General features: G+C 28.4%; 1 protein-coding gene across 1 annotated transcript in view; it reads right to left on the bottom strand.

Annotated features, from left to right (window-relative positions):
• The window catches only part of SppL (signal peptide peptidase-like protein), a 46,436-nt gene extending 35,378 nt beyond the window's left edge, over positions 1-11,058 (bottom strand). Inside the window, exon 1 of the mRNA XM_067277243.1 lies at positions 10,613-11,058. Within this exon, the coding sequence (XP_067133344.1) occupies positions 10,613-10,629 (17 nt within the window). The 5' untranslated portion in view covers positions 10,630-11,058. The remainder of the gene's footprint in view (positions 1-10,612) is intronic.
• Positions 11,059-21,502: the final 10,444 nt, after the last annotated feature.

Genomic DNA, 21,502 nt, shown 5'->3' on the forward strand with positions numbered 1-21,502 from the left:
ATTAGTTTAATAAAAACAAACGTTTTTGACCCAGTTCAAAGGTCTGCCTCAGGTTAAAAAAATGTATTAAAATACAAAGTAAAGAAAAGAACAGTTCTAATGATAGAACCATAACCTCTATTTTTAAATTTACAAAATTCGAAAAAACAGACCTCAGAACTGTGTCAAAAACGTTTGTTTTTATTAAACTAGTGCGGGAAAAGTGTGTAATGTATAGTGTGATTGGTATATTTGTTTCCAGTTTTTCTACAAGTGTTAATGCTTTCTCTACTTTTTTTTTATTTTTTAATATTTAAAACCAACCATTATACGATTATATATACATCTATATATGAATCTGATATTTTTTAAATTTGAAATTTAATCAACTCCATGTGCTCAACTTCCAACATTCTTTCTAAATATTCTGAAGCATAACAAGCAGAAGTGCTTGATAATTAAATATTTTACTTTGAATTTTGTGTATCATCGGTTATGTGAAAATAATTTACGAAACATATTTAGTATATTGTACTGTACAACCAAGATTTTTAATTGAATAGCCAAATATCTATATGTTGGAAGTTTCATGTTATATAATTAAGCTAATAATTGAATTTGACTACTGTTTGTTTATTTTCTATTTGCCATATTGAAATTATGGTAAAATTTCGTTATAATTCTTAAGATTCAATTTAATACTAGAATCTATGTTTTCACTTTTTGATGTTCATTGGAAATTGCTTGGTTATATATTCTATACAAGATCATTGTCTCATTTATTCATTTTTTCTATAATTTACTTTTAGATTATAAAAATATTAAAATTCTGCAAGCAAATTATTTTCTTAATAGTCTACATCTGCATTCATTAAAAGTAATGTAGATATTTCAAAAAAAAAAAAAAAAAAGAATATTAAATATATCTAACAATCTAGTGAAATATGAAGAAATGTAAATGTATACCACTCTAAAAAAAAATTACATATATTCAAAATAATTAATTCAATTTATTTCAGTCACAAATTACATTACCTAACTTTTAAAGAAATGATCAATATCATCCAATGTACAGTACGTAGCTTTAACTGTACTTTTTTGAAGTCAAACAATTGCCGAATTTTATCGGGTTTGGATGTTTGTACTTTTTTGTTTTAAAAAGTAAAGTTTAATCACAAAAATGTTTTAATTTCACTATAAAAAAACTTTCATAATCAAATTATTTCTGACTTCAACTTCCTATCAATTAATTATTAAAACTTATTTACTCTAAAAGGTAAAAGGTTAAGCTGCTACCTTTAACCATTTTCAGACTTGCTTAAATTTACCAAACTTTCAATCTGTATAGTCGATATTTATTAAATTTCTAAAAATAAAATATCTGCATTATTTATCAAGATGCGGTCTGCTCCATAATCTAATTCAGATACAAATTAATTTTTTATAACCTTAATAGAAAATTTTGTAGAATAACTATTAGTTTCAACATTAGATTTAAGACTTTTGCTGAAAAAAATACTTCTACACAGAAGAAAACTAAATCTGTAATTATATATATAAAATAGGTTGTATGTAAGCATGTATAATGCAATTATACGACCAACTATTTTAAAATTTATTTAAAACTTTCTCTTACACATTGTTACAGGAATTGTATTCAAGTAATAATTTTAGGATAAAATGCACTGTTTCATAAATGCTGAATATATTAAATTATATCAAAATCGAAATATACTAATTTATTAAAATTTATATAAATAAATTTGAAGTTTAAAAGTTAAAAATTGGAGAGAAATCACAAATATATTTTTATCAAAATACGGTATAAAACAAAAAGTGAAAAATCATTAAAACATCGAAAATACAATCTGGATATCATTCAAATGTATTAAAACATCCATAATTTACTAACATACAGTTCTCTTTTGTAATTTTTTTTTAACAAAAACAACATTATTCAAAAAATTTGATTTTTTTTAAATTCAAAATCTGAAATTTAAATCTCAACTACTAGTGGTTACTATTCTTATGACTCATCTTTAGGGAAGATGATAATGTTTTTTAAGAACTCTAAAGAAGAAAGGAATCAATTCATTTACAAAAAACAGAACCTCTGATAAAAAAGAAGAGAGTTAAAACAGTTAACTGAGAAAGCTGACTGTTTCAAGTCAAAAAAGGGAAATGAAATGAGAAAGTTTTACTTTTCTGTTTCCACAGTTCTCTCAATACAGAAAAATTTTTTTTTAAAGTTTCATTTCTAATTCCTAAATATTTATTTTGAATTTCACTCTAATAAATGTTAGAATATTGGAGGAATTAAAGCCTTACTTTATTACATCTAGAGGAAAAAAATATGATATAAATAAATGCATTCTCATTTGTTGATGTGAATATATTCAAATGCAAGCAATAAAATGCATTTGAAATAATAATAATAATTTTTTAAAATCATTTCTCGTGATAATAGTAAAATAAAAACTTGAAAAAACGTTTACAACTTAGTCCTATTCCCAGAATTTGTGTTAAAGTAGCAGTTGCTAGAAGAATGATACAGTTTTATATGAAGCAATTTGTTATATCATGTTTTTTCTTTTCTTAGATGAAATATAGTGGAAAGTATTATTTCTGAAGTTAAAAACAAGTTCAACAATTGAGAAAACAATGAACAGAGAATTTGTCAGATTCTGAGACATTCCTATATTTCATTTATTAAGATTATAAATTTCAAAATTTTTTAACTTTTAAAAAATGTAAAAACAAGTTTATTACACAATAGACTTTTAAAGTGTCAATGATAAACCAATGTTAATACTTCATCAAAAATACAAAAAGACGAAAACAAAATTCACTTTGCCAATTTTTTTAACTGTATGCTTAGTTAAATAATAGCTTTACTTTACGAACAAAATTGAAAAAAGAATTTATCAGGGCTACGGAGTCAGTTCAGAAAAGCTTGAAGTCTAACTCCAACTTCTTTATTTACATATCATTATTGGAAATAATAAATAAATATACTAATTATATACTTTTAATATTGGTTCATCATTATCAACATCAATCTATAAAAGACTTTTTGGAAAAATACAAACAAAAGCATTCCAGATGAGAGCATGATACGAAAAATGTACATTGACAAGAATTACATTGCAACTATTTTAAAAATAAAAGAAATCATTGGTGCATAACCTGTTGAATTTGTTGTGGATAAAACTATTGAATCTCTCTAGATACATATTCAGAGTAATGGTGGTTCCTTTAAATGGAGAACCATTGAGTTTATATTCTAAACAACATAAATGGTTCTCCATTTATGTTGTTTAGAATGTACCTTCTGGAATCCACAAACACGACTAGTAATGAAAGTAGTTTATGATGCATGTTCAAGGCTGTGGAATGGAATAATTAATAATGAAAGATTGTGGCTCTTCCTGTCTGACCAAGCACCATACATGCTAAAGGCAATGTCTCAACTGAAGTTCTTTTATCCAAATTTAAAGTATGTGACCTTCTTACTACATTTCACTCAAGTGTGTGAGAAAGTGCAAAAAGAATATCAGATAGCTTACTCCTTTGAAGTGAAAAAAAATTCTTACAAAAGCTCCTACTCAACTACACCTTTACAAAGAAAAACTGACTAACCTTTCCCACTAATTCCATTCATAGTAAGGTGGGATACATGATTAGAGACTAACATTTCTTTGCAAAAATTTTGCTAAAATTAAAGAATTCATTGGATGGCCGATCATGAGCCATGGATTTGATTTCATGTACAGATCTAGATTAACTGTGTGCAGCCCATTCATTCAAATGCCTGTTGGATATATTAGCAAACTAGAAAAATGGAATTTAACAAAAGAGAAGCAATTGAATATTTTCCAAAGCTTTAAATGGATTTGAAAAAGAGAATCTGCTCTCTTCTATCTGTAAGAATCCAGATATGGAAAAACTTTCAGACTAATAATGAACTGGACTGTATATTAAGTCCAAATATGTGCCAATCACTTCCACTGAGATTGAATGATCCTTTTCAGTGTACTTTGTGATGTGTAAACAGCAAATTACAATTTTTTCAATGTTATTGAAAATTTTGATGGTAATTTGAGAAAATCACTGTATTTGGTGTAATGTGAATGAAGATTTTTATACCTTAATACAAAACAAAATCTACAGTATGCATTAAATTTTTAGGAGAAACATTTTTTGCATGCAAAGGTGCATATGCAATTTTAATTAAATTTGCCTTAAGGATTCCTGTCATTAATTATTATTATAAAATAAGCTATTTTCAAAGTACAGAAATATTTAACATTCTATAAGTATATTAAACAACCCAAAGCCCAATATATATACAGATACATAGCCAAATGATCACCTTAAATACTTGGGCTATTAATCCACTAATTTTAACAATTAATACTAAGTAATTTGCCATTAGAGGTAGATGTTAGGCACCATCTCTTATCTAAACTAATAATAAATTTCTTCCAGATGATTCTAAATTATTTAAAAAATTATAATTATTAATTTAGATAAGAGATGACACCTAATGTCCACTTCTAGTAGCAAATTACTTAGTATTAATTGTTAAAATTAGCAGATTAATAGCCCAAGTATTTAAAGGTTTGACTTGTGTACTCGAAGAATTCACACTCAACAACCTTTTTAAAAAACCAGTAATAGTAATTGAAAACAGTTGAAAGGTTGTTGAGTGTGAATTCTCCAAGTATTTAAGGTGATTGTTTGGCTATGTATTTAACATTCTGTTTAAAAATTCAAAATTTTATCCCATATAATCATTAAAACACTATTTTCACTAATATATTTTAAATACTTATTCACAATACTAAAAAACTATAAACTTCTATTAAAAAGTTTAAATTATTTCACAGAATCCTCTTTAGACAAAAGTAGCTAAATCATAGAATGTTTTAAATGCTTAGATATGTTAGATTGCCAAAAGATAAGAAACTCTGAAGTAATTGTACAATTCAAAAAATAGTGTGTAACACTGCTATTAATTACAGGAGAAGAGAATTACTTGACAACTACTGTTTACAGGGAGAACAGTTTAACAAATTCTACATAATGAACTGTATTTATATCTTACATTTAAATATATTTTTCATCATCTTTTACTAAATAAATTTTAAGTTATATATTTACTCGCTTATAAGACAATCTCGCATATAGGACGAGGTGTGACTTTAAAGATCAAAATAAAGAAAATAAATTTTCTTTATTTTGATCTTTATTAATATATACATTTATTAATACAATTCTAATTTTATTTCATTTAATTACAACTAAAATATCAAATGCACGTAAATGCACACATTGTCCTGCAAAAATTACTTTTAAACTTTAAAGAAAAATCTTGAAAATCAACAACATAATTTGTTCATGTGAAGCTAAACAATTGAGAACCTTTTTTGCCAATTCTTAACAGTCGAATCAACTCTCCGTCGATTACATTTATGAGTTTCTCCAAATTCTGATTTCCGAATAATCATCTGTTTTCATGTAGGAATGGATTAAAACTTATATCGGGCTTCTGTATGATTTGTAGAATTCAATTCAAAAGCTTTGCTTTTCCTATTTCTATTCTTCTTTACTGCTGACAATACACAAGAAGGATTCAAACAACCCAGATAAAATACTTTTTTTAAACATCAGAGAGTGAGAATATGGTAAAAAATGTCAATACATGGTTCACAAAATTTATTGCAAAAATGCAAAGAACCCTTCGTTCGTGTGTATAGAACAACCTAAGTTTTTGAAGCAGTGAAAAATGAATAAAAACCTCGTCTTATATGCAAGTAAATACAGTATATATAAATATATATACTGTAGTTTGTTTCCAACAAAAACGTTTCTTGGCAGATTTTTTTAAAATGATTTTAAAGCTGTAATTGGTATTTTCTATTATATATATATATAATAGAAAATACCAATAGAAAATCTGCCAAGAAACATTTTTGTTGGAAACAAACTACAAAGATATTCTGATGTATATATTTTTATTAATAATAATATTCTTCAGAATATATTTGTAATAATAATATACTTTAGGAAAGTATTGCAGTAATATTAATAAAAATAAAAATCTTGACATTAAGCAAAATTAGCTTTTTATTTTTTTTGTTAAATTCAATTTTCATTTAGTGCTATAGAATTCTTATTCTTAAAAATACTTTCTTCACCAAAATTATCTTCATCTGAATCTTTTAAAAATTTCTATCTACCCACCATCTTATCTGATTTACTTATCTTCTATAGCTCTTTACTGAAGTTCTTTTTTATGTCTAATTTTTAAAAATAAATCATACATATAAAATATTACCAACAATAAAATATGGAAAATAACCACCAGAAAAAAAATAAAGTCAATAATAGAAAATAAGCAGAAGTAAATAGCATACTTATCAGAATAAATAATCTCTGTATTATATAAAGGAAAAAATTGCTATGTATATATGAGAAAATAATGATGATATTAAACAATTGATAACTGGATAAACACTTGAGAAACAGCAATAACATGTGGATTTATCCATATATTATTGCTCAAGTCTTTTATTAATGCTTAATTTACTATCAAAATTTAATAAAAATTATTGAAATTCAAAGATTTAGAAGAACATTCTTCATATCTTATCCCTTTCCACTCTCCACAAAGTTGTGTTTTCATTAGTTGGAAAGGGACAAAATACAAAGAGTTTTATGTTGGACTGTTTCCTGAAAATATAACAATTGAGTAAATTAAAAACAAAAAATAAATCATTTTAATAAAAATATATATAAACTGAAGTTATTAAAATAATAACAAATGAAATAAAAATTTTAGTGCATAAATAACATTTTCACCCCCAAAAAATGTTTATAGAGTTCAAACAGGAAGGGGGGGGGTAAACCCAAATTTATCCTAGGTGCAAATCAAACCAAAGTTCTTCAATCAAGCACTAGATACTGTGGCTAATCTATGCTATTGCAATATATTCCCCAAAAATATTTACAACCATCTTGGGATCAATCCCACTTGAAATAAAAGTACATTTTTTTCTTTCCTTCTGAGATTTGATTTCTTTCCTTTGGATTGATATCTTTATATCATTCTGACACTGTTAAATATGCTTACTTTGGCATAAAAGATTTGTCGTTTCCATTCTGTTAATTTTACAAGTTATAAAATAGCATTTTCTGTATGTTGCCAAGGTTTATATTTCAATTGACTATATATTTTCCATTCTAGAAAAAATGATTGTCTGTCTGAATTATTTGGTCAATTTTTAATTCCATTAAAAACCATTTCAAACAAACTACAATATATAATTGTTAAAGTTTAGAATATTATATTACAGTGGAAAATTTAGAAAATACTTTACCTTTAAACTGCACAAATTATTGAAATTCACAATCTCTGTTAATTTGCTTAAACAATTATTAATTTTTAAATAAGACTGCAAATTTTAATTATTTCTGTGCAGTTTAAAGATAAAGTATTTTGTAAACTTTCCATTTTAATGCAACAATGTAACAGTTATGTAATTAAACTCTCCAGTAAAGACAGAGATTATTAAAAACATTTATGTTTAAATAAACAAACATGTAATTTATTTCTTGAGTGAAAATGTACCAATTAATATGATAAATGTTAACGCTGCAAATTAAAATTTTATACTTAGATAACTATATGTTCTTTAGTAGTAAGATTATTCAAAACAATTCTGTAGTTTTTCATTAATGTTTTTAAATGGAGGAATGATTTGAAAGTTATAATAATATAGACTCTTTAGTTAAATAGGCAAAAATCACTTGCTTCAGAAATTAATATTTTTATTTTGAATTAAGACTATATTTAAACAGGAACAAGAAAATAAACAAGCTGTATTTTTAGAGTTTTAATTTAAACAATAAATATAATTCAAATCATTATAGCCAATATTTTATGTAAATATATAAAAATAATTAGAATGGCATGTTTAAATAAAGGACTAAAGGATGATTAAAATGCTATATACGTATACACACGTACGAAATCATGCCATAATAAATGATAAAGTTTGCATTAATTTTTTTATTATGAAACTTGAATTTGTAATGTGGAAATTCGCATATTGATAGATTGCAGATATTTTTTTGAAAAGATATTTCTATAAAAATTTTTTTCTATTACAAAACATTCCATAACATAATATTTTTTAACAAATGATATATGTATGCGTTTGTTTCTTACAGTAATAATTGCTTTGTGTAATAACATTAGAAATCTGAAAATATCTGAAATTCCACGTATCATTTTCTAATGGTTTTATTTAATATAATTGGCACAAAATAATTAAGATATTCAATTTTCATTAAGGAAAAATGTATGTAATTATGGTCTCTCTGATCTTTGTACTACTTTGTTACATAATCATTAAATATAACATAGATGTAAACAATTTCTCATTACAACAATTATTTTTAATTAATTCTAATTAAAATTATATTCATGGCATAGCATATAAGTTTCTGTTAAAATGGAGTTTAGTTGGTTATTCAATTCTTCAAATGATTTTTTAAAAATTAGTCATAGACCTTTTTAAAAATAATTTTAATTCAAATCTCACTGAAGTAACTTTGTTTTCAAAAGTATATGGTTGGAAAATATTTTCAATCTTGATATAATTAATATAGTGATTCTATCATTCACAACTGAATAACTAAAATAACAACCGTCAGAAATATCTGATTATATTAAGATATAAGCTTAATTATGTAAAATGGATAGAATGATATAAAATAACGATAATAATTTGAATAAATAAGAATTCCACAAAAAATAATATAACATCTTACAGTAAGCATATAAACTTTGATAACATTAAATGTATTATTAATATAACCTAATTTCTCTATTAAGTCATATAAGTAATGTATACCAGCAACTTTAAAGTCTTTATGATAAAGGATCAATAACTGAAGGTTCAGGGCTAATCTATCCTAGGAGAAATGCTCTTTTATTTAAATAAGAAGGGAAAAAGAACTTCCTGTCTAGTATATTCTCCCTAGCAACTTAACAATATCTCATGGAAATTTTCAGCTGTTAGTTACATTATTATTTTTTAAATAAAATTTCACAAATTTTAGAACATTATAGATTTAGTAGGCCATATAATTTCCAAGAAATTTTATTTAAACCTTATTTTGTTAACTTCACTTCATTGCTTCCTGGAACATTTCTATTTACATCTAAACTTTCACAGAGGAAATGAAATTATTATAATAATTTCAAGCAATACTAAAAGAGTAATTTCAGATGCATTATTGTCCATCCTGAATAGACAAACGGAACTGAATATATCTTTGCGGATTTGACACGAAAAATATAGCGCATATATAAAATATAATTTTGTATTTATAAACTCTATACATTGTATATTATTGTAGAAATCAAACACAAGTAAACATCTGCTTTAAGATGGGCATCAGTTTTGAGAAAGAATAATCTTTGTTTAAAACAATACTGAATGAATGAAAACAATATTTAACTTTGGTAACAGTAATAAAACAAAAAAAAAAAAAATTGAGGAATTAAATACAAGGTTACAACTATTGATTAATATCAATATGTTTTAAATACAAACTATTACTAAAATATTTTATGGAAGTTTAGATTTAATCTAGGCTTTGGTTTTTGATTACTTGTCTTTCAAAGTAAAATATTTAATTCTACAGTATTAGTCAAGTCAAACTTAAAAATCTGATTTCTAGCTTTATCAAATAAATAACTATTTTCTTGTGATAAAACAAATATTAAAAAAAAAGTAAAAATCTCACTATAATTAATTTAATTTTTATCAGATTTAATAAGCATTCAAAATTTCTAAATTAAAACTTGAAACTTTTTCAATATGAAATACTTGAAATATTGCAACTTTATTGTTTCTATTACTATAACATAATCAGTAAATCCTGGATAATCAGTGATAAATGATAATACTGTTTATTAAACCTAATATTTTATAAAATGTAAACAAATAATTATGTTTATATACAACCAAACCAATGATAATTTCAATTAGAATAATAGTACTACATTATAATGAATTCTTTATCATTTACATACATTTAAATTCTATCCACATAAATAAATTAAACAATCCGGATAAGCAACCTTTAATCTATTTCTTTTAACTCGATCTAACCGTAATGTTTAGCCAAACAACCACCATTCAAACAAACAAAATTTATCACCAAGAACTACACATATTAAACAAGATCATTGTTTTATCATTTGCAATTTTTCCCATGTCTACAGAAATAAGTTGGCCTACTTTATAATGTAGTAGGACAAGGACAGAAAAAAAAAGAGGAAATAATACATCTAAAACTTCAATTTTTAACAATTTATATTTGAACAGATCCTTTTCATCAAATATGATTTATTAATGTGCAAATTATATTCAAATGTGTTCAACACACAACACTCCTACACATAAGTGTGTCTGTGTGGTGTTTTCAACACATAATACACCTACTTAACTGTGTTTGTGTAGTGTTTTCAAGCTCTTTAGTGTGTTTTATAAGTGTTAAAATACAATACAATGCTTGATAGTGTTTGAATTTTTAAATAAATGATATTAAAACTTACCATTGGTACTCAGTCATTTCCAACAACTGTCAACCAACACAAATGGTCTTCAGATGATCACTAAAATCTTCTCTAAAGACAGTACTTTTCGTGTAAATCCTATCATGTTAACCAAATATTCCTTTTCTGCCTTTCGTCCATTTTTTCCCTATTTTGTTTTTATGTGTTTTTTTATACAAGTGTGTGTATTTTATCAGTTTTTCGACCTCTTCCGTTTAGGCTTAAAACTGTAAGTTCAAATCGTCTTGTAGATGTAAATAACCACTCCAAACATTCATCTAACTTATCAAACTTCCATTTGTTCCATATTCTTAATAATTCGATATTATAAATTACATATGTGATTTAAAAGCAACTTTTCTCATAAAAAACAATCTATAATACTGTATGTCTGCAATGTCCGCCAGCCATTTATTACGTCACGGTTCACGTGGAACATTTCTACCAATCGGAGTAACGTCGTTTTAATTTCTTTAGGGATATTTTTCTAAAAATAAATTTAATATTTAATAGTTAATTTACTTTATTTAAAATTTCTTTCAAAAATGAATAATAAATATTTAATTCGAAAAATATGTAAATCATTAAACGAGATTAGATTTTATCGATAATGTAATTTTGTTTATAAAACTGAAAATTCGGTAGATTTATTTAGGGAAAATTTACTGAAAAATTTTTACCTTTTAGGGATTTTTCACGAAAAGTGAACAAATTTTTTTTTTTATTTTAAAACTTTGTTAGGGAAATTTTACAGAAAAGTATCTATAAATTGAAAAAATAAATATATAAATTATTATCGTTTATAAAACAATAATAAGAAATAATATTAACATTAATTTAACAAAAAAATAAAAATAAAAAATTTAAAAGTAAAAATAAATATACCTAAACTTTTACACGATTTTCCCTTTAAACACAAAAGTTAATAATTTTTCTACTAGAGGAGCCCTTACATTCAAAATTAATGTTTATTTTATTTATTTATTTTTTTTAAGTTCTTTTTATAGAGCAATTCTTTGTTCATAAGATATTAATTAAACCCGATAATTTTTAAATATAAATAATCATATAAGATACGTTAATTATTTCATCAAATTTTATTATCAATAAAGATCAGAGTTTATTTTAAGGCTATCATTATCAAAAGTGCAGAGATGTGTTTTAATAAAAAAAAAATAATTATTTTTGATGTCGAAGTAAATATAATTATATTTTTTAAAAAGATATACTGTATAACTGTAAAAAGAAAAACTCGATTAAAGTAATAATAATTTGCGGGTTATGAGGCAGAAAGAAAGCGATGAAGCGATTCCCGAGGTCGTAAAGACATAAATACTGACAGGTACGAATTTTTCAGTACGAACAAACATTAGTTCATCGACTTAAAAAACAAAAATAAAAAATACTTATATATAAAAAAATAACATTTTATGGTTTCCTGAGATCAGTCACACTCAAATAACTAACAATATTAATTTCTTTTTTTGTTTTTTTAAATCGAATTGAAAACCTAAATAACTACAAAGCAACCTTAATCATTTAAAATTATAAATAATCATTATATAATATATAAAAATATTTTTATATATCTTATATTTATTTTATTTATATTAATATAATATAAACAATATTAGTGGTGAATTAAGTTTAGTGAGGATTAATAAATTTAATTCCCTATTTTATTCCCTATTTTTCCCCAACAAACTTAATTCCCTATTTAACAGTTGTCATATATCTTCTTATATTTTATTAAAACAAATGTAAAATAATAATAATAAAAAAAATGATTTAAAAAATTTCAATTGCAATTTTTTATGTTGAAAGTAATTTTTTTTTTTTTTTTTTTTTTTTTTGAAGAATATTGCCTCCATGTTTCCATTATCTGATTTAATTTATAAATGATATCTTTAATACATTTTATTTGTATTAAATTATAAATTATTTATTTTACTTAATTCTTAATTTTATTTATTTATTTATTTATTTTTTCAATTTTCCCCTGTTTTTAAAGTTGATTTAATAATTAACTTTATGATTATATTGGAGAATTATTTTGTGGATTAGAGATGTAATTTTATAAATTTCTAAATGTAAAGCTTCTTCAGAATATTTTATTTCTCAATTTTTTTCTATTCTCAAAACAATTTGAAGTGAGGAGGAAAAACTTTTAAGAGAGGGAAAAAGTTATAAATTTCTCTAAATAATAACAACAATAATTTTTTTTTAGTTGATTTTCTTTCTGGATTTTTCTAAAGTATCTTTCTAAATTAAATTTTGATGATTTTAGTAGAAAAAAAAATTAAATTTCCTTTTATTTTTAAATTATAAAATTAATCTTATAAATATATAAATTTTAATTAATTAATTTTTTTTAGGTTTTTATATTTTTCAAGCTTATTTTCTTGTAAATTATATATATATATATATATAATCACAGGAATGAAATATTAATTCTTATATTATTATTTAAAATGTTTTGTCATTTGATAAGTGTGTAGAGATTATAAAAACACTTAGAAAAATTAATTAAGTGAATTTGTTTCTGGATATTTTCAAAAATATAAGGGAAAAAATCCTGTATTAAGAAAAAACAGATAATCAGAGCGATAAAAAAAGCGTTTTATCAGCATCAAATATCACATTTTTTCTAACAGAAAATCACGGTACGAAGTGGAAAATTTCTTATTTTTATCTGTTAACTTCTCAACAAACTATATTTAAATTTCTTATAACTATTAATTACCTTTGATCCATAATTGCGAATTACACGCTTCGTTTACATGCCAATTTTAATTTATTTTACGATAGTTTATAAACCGAAATTAAAGTCTAAGTAACCATGCTTCAAAAATTAATATAATTAAGAGTATAATAATTAAAACATTTTGGCTGGAAATTTAAGAATTGTAGACACGATTTCCTTCTTTAATAACGATGCAAAAAAGATTTAAATGCTGTCATAATTATAAGAAACTCGTGAAAACCCGTCACGGTAGATTGTCAGCTAGCGAATATACGTAATTCTATATGGTCCAGACATATTTAATAATTGTATACGTTGGATTACGGATTAGTGCTGAACCACAGTATCTTTTACATGAAAATAAAGAATAAAAATTATATTTTCTAGTGCAAAGATCGGAAAGTAATACTCATCTCCATCAATCAAAATGTCCATGCTTTCATTATATTCATCAACTAGAAAGATTACGTGAGATATGCGATATTAAAATTCTTTATGGATTTAAAAATAAAATAAATTTTTGAATCCTTAGTAAAAATTAAAAGTTCGGTGTTTGTTTATTTTTCTTGGCATTATTTTTATTGATTGACAGAGGCTCCGTTAAGTCGTTAGATCCATTGCAAAATATCATTACATCTCTTATTTTTGATGATCTTCCAATGCAGTTGCTGCAACTAACGACATATCTGATAGTATATAATGTGTCATTTAACAGTTTATTTATAATCAACTGATCAATTTATATACAGTATATATATATTAGCAGCAGAAGCAATGAAGATTTTCTAAACTTAGGAAGTTTATAGTAAAAAATTGAGTTAAAGCACCACGTTTTTATTTTTAAAAAATATCGTTTAAATTAATAAGTAATTTATATTTAAAAATGAAATAAATAAACAGTACATTTTAAACTTTATTAATTAATATATAAATATAATTTATTGAAATTGCTTTGAATAAAATATTTATAAAATTTAATACATTAAAAAGTAACATTTTATAATTAAACAATGGATAATAATATTAATAATTTATTTTTGAAAATAAAGGCCATATAGTTTTTCTATAGGGTGGCCATAATTAAAGTTTCCTTATTCAGAGCTGTACCAATAAGCGGATTGACACCGAACTTTGTATACAGAAAATTTTGAACTTTTTGTATATCGTTTTGCAAAAGAATGTGAATTTTGCAAAATTCAAATTTGGCAAAAAATTTTAGTTCAAAAACTTCTGCTAGGGAGCGCTGATATCCTGACACGCTTCACACTTTTGACATACCCCAACTTCAAAAACGGCAATGCATTCCGCACGGATTAGGATTCGGATGCGACACTTCCATAGCACACTAACACTAAATTTCCAACGCCCTCTGGTAGCTACAAGAAAAACTAAACGTATTGCATATTGCATATTGCATACTATCAGCTTAAAGGGGTAAATCATTGCTAAAGTGTAGTTTTTTAATATATTGGTAAATTTTAGCTGTAATTGGTGAATGTACAGTACTGTATGTATATATACTATTTTACATTTATTATTGCACGTAAAAATATGTTTTAAGTAGATTTATATAACTGTCTAACTATATATATATAATTTTTAATCATATTTTTAATTTATTTCATTTAAAATATACGCTCTTCACCTGAAATCAGTACGGAAGTGTTTTGGTCCTGTACATTAACTTTTCCGTTAACAATGGAGTCATGCCGGTCATTTTTAACTCCATTCAGAATAAAATTTTTGAATTCGGACAATATGACTTCCTTTTTAAACCGGACGTTCTTATATAGTTAATCGGGGCCTTTTGCCTCTAAGCTTTCTGTATCTGATCATGACTTTCATCTACATAACTTCATTCTCGAGATTAAGGAAGGACAGACAGATGACAGTGGGAATTTATAGGTCTTTTTATATCTTTTGGAAACCTAAAAAATTGATAAATGAGAAGCTTTCTTTTTATACTTTTTACAAAAAACTGCGGAACAACAAAGATTTCCTCCATTTGCCATATTGAACCTAAACTCAGCGCATCCTCGTAGCGACAGGAAAGAGAGTTAGCAAATTTGCCGAAGTGTCGTATCCTAATCAGTGGTCTTTCGTCTGCAACATTTATGCGGGATGTTGCGCCTCCATATTGGACGTAACGTACAGCAGATTTTGTGCCGACATCTTACGGATACCCGGGTGATTAGTCATTCGTTTCTAATTGCCTGACCACTACGTTCTCCGGATCTGAATCCATGTGAATTTTGGTTGTGGGATAATTTAAAGAATATGGCATGTTGCAACTTTGGAGAACAGTTTGCACGTGTGAAGTGTAACTGGAGGGCAGTTGCGGTCAGCTGCGAAACACGCTGTTCAAAGCCTTCAAATTTTACACCTATACAATGGGGCACGCATTGAGTAACATTCCTTACATCAGTAAATAGCCTCTGCAGACGGCCGGATGGCCGAGCGGTAAAGGTGGCAGCCTACCGCTCTGGGGGACCCGGGATCGAATCCGAACGGGTCAAATAATCCCCAGGAATTTTTCGGGGGGTGGTCCGTTCGGATATGTCGGGCCCCGTCCCTCACCACCCGGTCGCCCCATTGTGGGCCTGGCCGAACCCATAATGGGCCTACTAAAAGAGGCCCTCTTAGTGCCCACAGGGCGGAAAGAGTTAAAAAAAAAAAAAAAGCCTCTGCAGAAGGCGTGTTCCTTGCGAACGAACAAAAGCGTTTTTGTTGTTTTTGTTTTGTTTCGTGTAAATCGTCTCTAGCGAGAGTTTTTGAACTAAATTTTGTTCTTTTGCAAAATTCTTTGGAAATTTCGGATTCTTTGCATCATCTGTATACATATTTTGGCATCAATTCGCTTATTGGTTACAGCTACAGACTGCTCCGTATAGGGAAATTAATCATACTAACCCTGTAAGAATTTTATAAAATAATAAAATGAAGTACTGTATTTGGCATTCGTTGTATTTTCAATTATAACAATTTGATAAATTAACTATTTCTTTTTTGTTTTCAAATTAAAACACATGTCTACGTTTTGAAGAAAAGGTCCCGAAATGAAGTAAATATAAAGACAATTCTGAATGCTTTTCGCCTTGCGGGCAGATCCAGAGGGAGCTAACTCAAAAATTAAAAATATCTGAATAATTATAAGTATCCTTTATTAACGCGTGCAAAACGACTATATTGCGTGTAGGAGAGAGCTTAACACCTGAAGCTCCCGTGTATCCGTCCCTGTTTGCGGGCACGCCTTCAAATTTGATTTTTTCTGTCCTGCAGCACTGTTCTTTCTTCATATCTGTCATGAAAGTGGCCATGGCTGCAATGCGGAGAGATTAAACCCTGAATTCTTAATAAATTTCTTAGATTAAAATCAAACTCGAATTCACAGCAGACTGAAGGATAAACCTCTTCGACTATTCAGCCATCTTCTTAAATTGAATCTTATTAAATTTGGCACGAGAAACGTACCGGTACATTTATAATCTGAATAAATTCACGTAAATAAATATATTACCTTGATATTAAAATCTTTCATTGAAATTTTAGTTTAATTAGCTTAAAAATTTAGAATTTATTAAATTTTTCAGATAAACATTTCGGAAATTTTCCATCTTCATTTATTTACCTATTCTATTCGTATATACAGTATAACCGACGGAAAAAATACAAATATTAGTTACTACTTATTATTTTATTATTATTTTTTTTAATTGATAAATTGCTATCGAAGAAGACGGAAAGGCAGAGGCAGTTTAGGCGTCAACCTACAGCTCTGAGGGACTCGGGTTCGAAGCCGGGAGGACGAAAAATCCAGGAATTTTTTGTGGAAAGTCTATCCCGATGTCAAGCCTGTCTCTCAATACTCAGCCGCCCCATTGTAAGCCTTCCTGAATCCATGATGGGTAAGATTTTCTTAGTTTTGACTCTTTCTGCCCAATGGATCAACCAGTAACTGAGTGGACAGAACCATTCAACACTGATACACTATGTTGTTGGTTGCGGGATGACTGACCGGCTGCCACGTGGAGTTTTCCGGCTTTTTTTCTTCTTGTGTCGAACATTTCAGTAGGAGCCAGTTTCCCAAGAAATGTTCTCCTGGGAAGGGTCGTCGCATATGGACGTACAAGGTAATTATGAAATGGCAAAAACTAGAAAACATTACGTTGCGAAAGCAAAATTGCAAGCTTCAACGGTGTGTTAACGCTTGCATTATTATGTGGATTTATAGTATTGTGTGAAGCGGTCCTAGTAGAAAATTTATTGTCCGGCAAGGAATGAACTTGTACGGACTAGTATATATATATTTTTTTTACGTTTAATTTTCATGGCTATTGGTCAAAAAATGACCCCCTCCCCAAGATTTTTACATTTTTGGTCTCAGGACACCTTGAAACGTCGAGAAATACAAAAAATTCGGTTTTTTCCTGTATGTATGGATGTTAGTGTATGTGTGTTAGGCACGATTTCGTTCACCCTCTTTGAAGCTTAATAACTCCCATGCTTTTTGTCGAAAATTTCTGAAATTTTGCAGGGGTTTGTTTATTAGGGGGGTTGATGCTATTAAATTTTGGTAATTAAAAGTCGAGGGGTGAGAAGATAAAGAGGTCATGTGTATCTCGAGTACGGTCAAACTTAATCACGATTTTACTCGTATTAGCATTACAATTTGTTTTTATAAAACCCTACCAAAATTAAGCTTTTTATAATAGTTAAAAATATAAAGTTTTAAAATAAAATATCATAGCAGATGTTAAGAATAGATGAGTTAAGACGTTAAGATGGAAAAGTTAAGCAACTCGTTGATAGATTTTTTAAACTCTCCGCCCTGTGGGCACTAAGAAGGCCTTTTTCAGCAAGCCCATTATGGGTTCGGCCAGACCTACTACAATGGGCGGCCGGTAGTGAAGGACGGGATCCGACATATCTGGACGGACCACTACCCGAAAAATTCTTGGGACTTTTTCGACCCGCCCAGATTTGATCTCAGGTCATCCAGTGGTAGACTGCACCTTGACTGCTTGGCCATCCTGCTGTCTGGACTAGTATATAACAGTGATGAAACGAATATTCGTATTCGGCCGAATACCTAAAAACAGGAGTAAGAAATAACAAAACCACGGTAAATTAATCATTTTGGTATTTAGATTTAATGTTATCGGGTTAGTGTTGTTTGTTTATATTTATTTATAACTTATAACCTGCACAAAATAAAAAAATAAAATAATATTAATCACATGTATTCACAATTTATAATTACAAAGATCAGCACACGTACTGTACAGTGCATACCTATTCATTCGAGAATCGTCGCACATATGAGTCTGATCCTGCCTATCCTTCTTTTTAAGCGCTAGTCTTTGCTCTTTCCTCTATCGCTCTAGTACAGTGTGCCTATGCACACATCATAATGTGCGCGCACGATACTTTCGATTCGTCACTTTTCCGTCGTAGATTTCCCATTTTACAATTACGTGACTCTCAGCCTGGTGATAACAGAAAAAGAGACAAACAGGACGTCGGTATAAGTCACAGTTATGATTTCACAGATTCGAGACAGCTTGGTAGCCTGAACAGCCCCAGGTTTTCGCCCGTGACGCTAAGTGACTTTCATTACAAGCATTTAGCTTTCCAAAGTCTATGAGAACAATTATTTGGCATTGACGGCCGCGAATTTCGGGCCAATAAGCTGTCTCAACTCGTTCGATTATGTTATCAACTCAATTTCATATTTATTTTCATATTTTCACTTCGCGGTCCTTCTCTGTTCTTCTTCCGTTATTTACACGTATAGGTCATTTCATTGTTATCCACATTTGATGTCATCACTTATCACATACCGCCATGACGCTCGTTTGTTCGCTACAACTGTCAAGAATTAACGCGATTGGCAAAGCGTAGTGACAGCGGGCCAATAGAAGCAGGGTCCTTGCCATAATGCGGTTTGCGCGCCAATTTTCGTATGTTAAGCCGAATATACTATTCGTTGCAACACTAGTATATAACAATGACGGTCGGATGTCCGAACGGTCAACCTTTATAAGATCGAGCCACATTTGAAAAATCATGCAAAAGCTGCAGCATTAACGGCTGATGGCTGAGTTGCTAAGATGGCATCCTACCTCTCTAGAGATCCGAGATCTAATCCTGACGGGTGGAAAAATTCCACGAATTTTTCGGGAGTGCTCTGTCTGGACATGTCAGGTCCTGTCCCTCACTACCAGACCACTCACTCTTAGGACCCACAGGGCAGAGTTGAAAAAATGCTGCAGCATACTTTATTGTCAAATATTAGAGGACAAAGTATCAAAATCTTGTTCATATTAATATTAACCAGCGATTAGTCGAATTGACAAGAAATCTCAGCATATTTTGTATCGTTTTTCATATTTTCAGCTGATAGTCCTGTAACTTCGTCTACTGTTTCAGTTAATGTTGAAGCATTTTCCATATTTTGCTAAATTTTTTATTCTTCCCACCCAAAAACCTTTTAAATAATAAAAACGGCACCTATTCCACTGCTATCTGCAACCAGCATAAAATGTAGAGGTTGCATAAAACAATTTGAGTGGTGCAATATGATGTTAAATTTACAGTATGATGAATTGCAACTCCTTCGGCACATTTTATGGACTGAGAAGTCATTTGTTTTCCCAAAATGGACTGTATAAGTGTCACAATGTGTACTACTGGGTAAAGGAAATGACTATCCCAAATTAAAGAGTGCCCACCACTAGTAACCAAAACAGAACAAATGTATTCTAACTGAATAGTGGTGAGGTATGAACACCACTTACAATTTATAGATGAATAGCGACACACAAGGACACAGGCATTATATATAAATGGAATTCAACCATATACACATTACTTAGAAATGGGAAAGAACCCTAAACACACAGAGCCCCAGGGGTATATATGATACCCGGGGGAATCTAGGTTTTTTGGGGCCTAGAGCTTATTGAAGGCCAATAGGACCCCATTTTTTGTTAATACAAACAATACTATAAATTATCATATTATTATATTATTAATATTAACTATTTTTTACTATACGATAAGTGCTCATTGTTAATGAAAAAGTATTAAAAATTTACAATAATATTTCAATTTTTGTGGGCCCTTGACACTTGGGGGCCCAGGGCTTAAGCCCTATTAGTCCCTACGTAGATCTGCCCCTGATGATATCTGTAAGGGATCATAGGATCAATAGTGACCTAATATACATTGATCTAACACTAGATTCTTAAATTGATATTTGATAAATTGACTTGGATAAGAGAAAACTCTCCACTGGCCTGGCAACATATGCTTTTCACAAAGACAAAGAGGCTTTGTTCCACCAAGCAGTGCTGATATGCACAGCCTGTGAAGATGAAGATATCAGGGATGTTGATACCCTTGAAATTTTTTTAAAGCTGGAAGGAGGGGAACATGCATTAATTATAAAGAAGAAAAACAACTTTCATATGCTTGGCAACAATTTACAATACAACACCATCTATGGAAATCCATCCTATCAACATAATCATTGAATTATGTCATGATACAGCTTCTTATGTCCATTGAACCATGTAGAGTTATAATTTAAATTTAAATTTGAACATCAGTTTTAAGTTCCATTTAAAGGAAAGCAGAAAACCTGAAGCAGGAGGAGTCCAAAACTCTTTGTTTACATTTACCTGTGAATTTTGTCACTGGACACTTGAAAGTTTTTTGAGGTGTGATATAGCAATGGATAAAGCATGCTCCACGATGCAACCTACACAACAGCAAGTGCATTTTACCCGAAATATCTGATCCAGAGTTTGAGGTGAGCAGCTTCTTGGTTTTGTATTCATTGATGGTATCCTAAATACTGAGTAAACTGCTATCTGAACATCCTGAACACAACAGTGAGTCAATGGCTTGCACTGGTGCAACTAAAGCAGGTTTGGTACCAGCACAATGGCACACCACCTCATTCTCAGACAAATGTCTATCAGTGGCTTGCAGAGTAGTTTGGCAACCTCTGGATAAGACAAAAGTCTGTTCCATGGTCACCATATTCTCCAGATTTGATCCCTACGGATTTTTTCCTCATTGGATCTCCTAAAAGTATCAATATATGATGTGTACCCAGTACTGCATGATGTTGGTAAACTGGA

Source organism: Centruroides vittatus, unplaced genomic scaffold, assembly GCF_030686945.1.
Source record: "Centruroides vittatus isolate TY-2023 unplaced genomic scaffold, ASM3068694v2 contig_738, whole genome shotgun sequence".
NCBI classification, from domain to species: Eukaryota; Metazoa; Arthropoda; class Arachnida; order Scorpiones; family Buthidae; genus Centruroides; species Centruroides vittatus.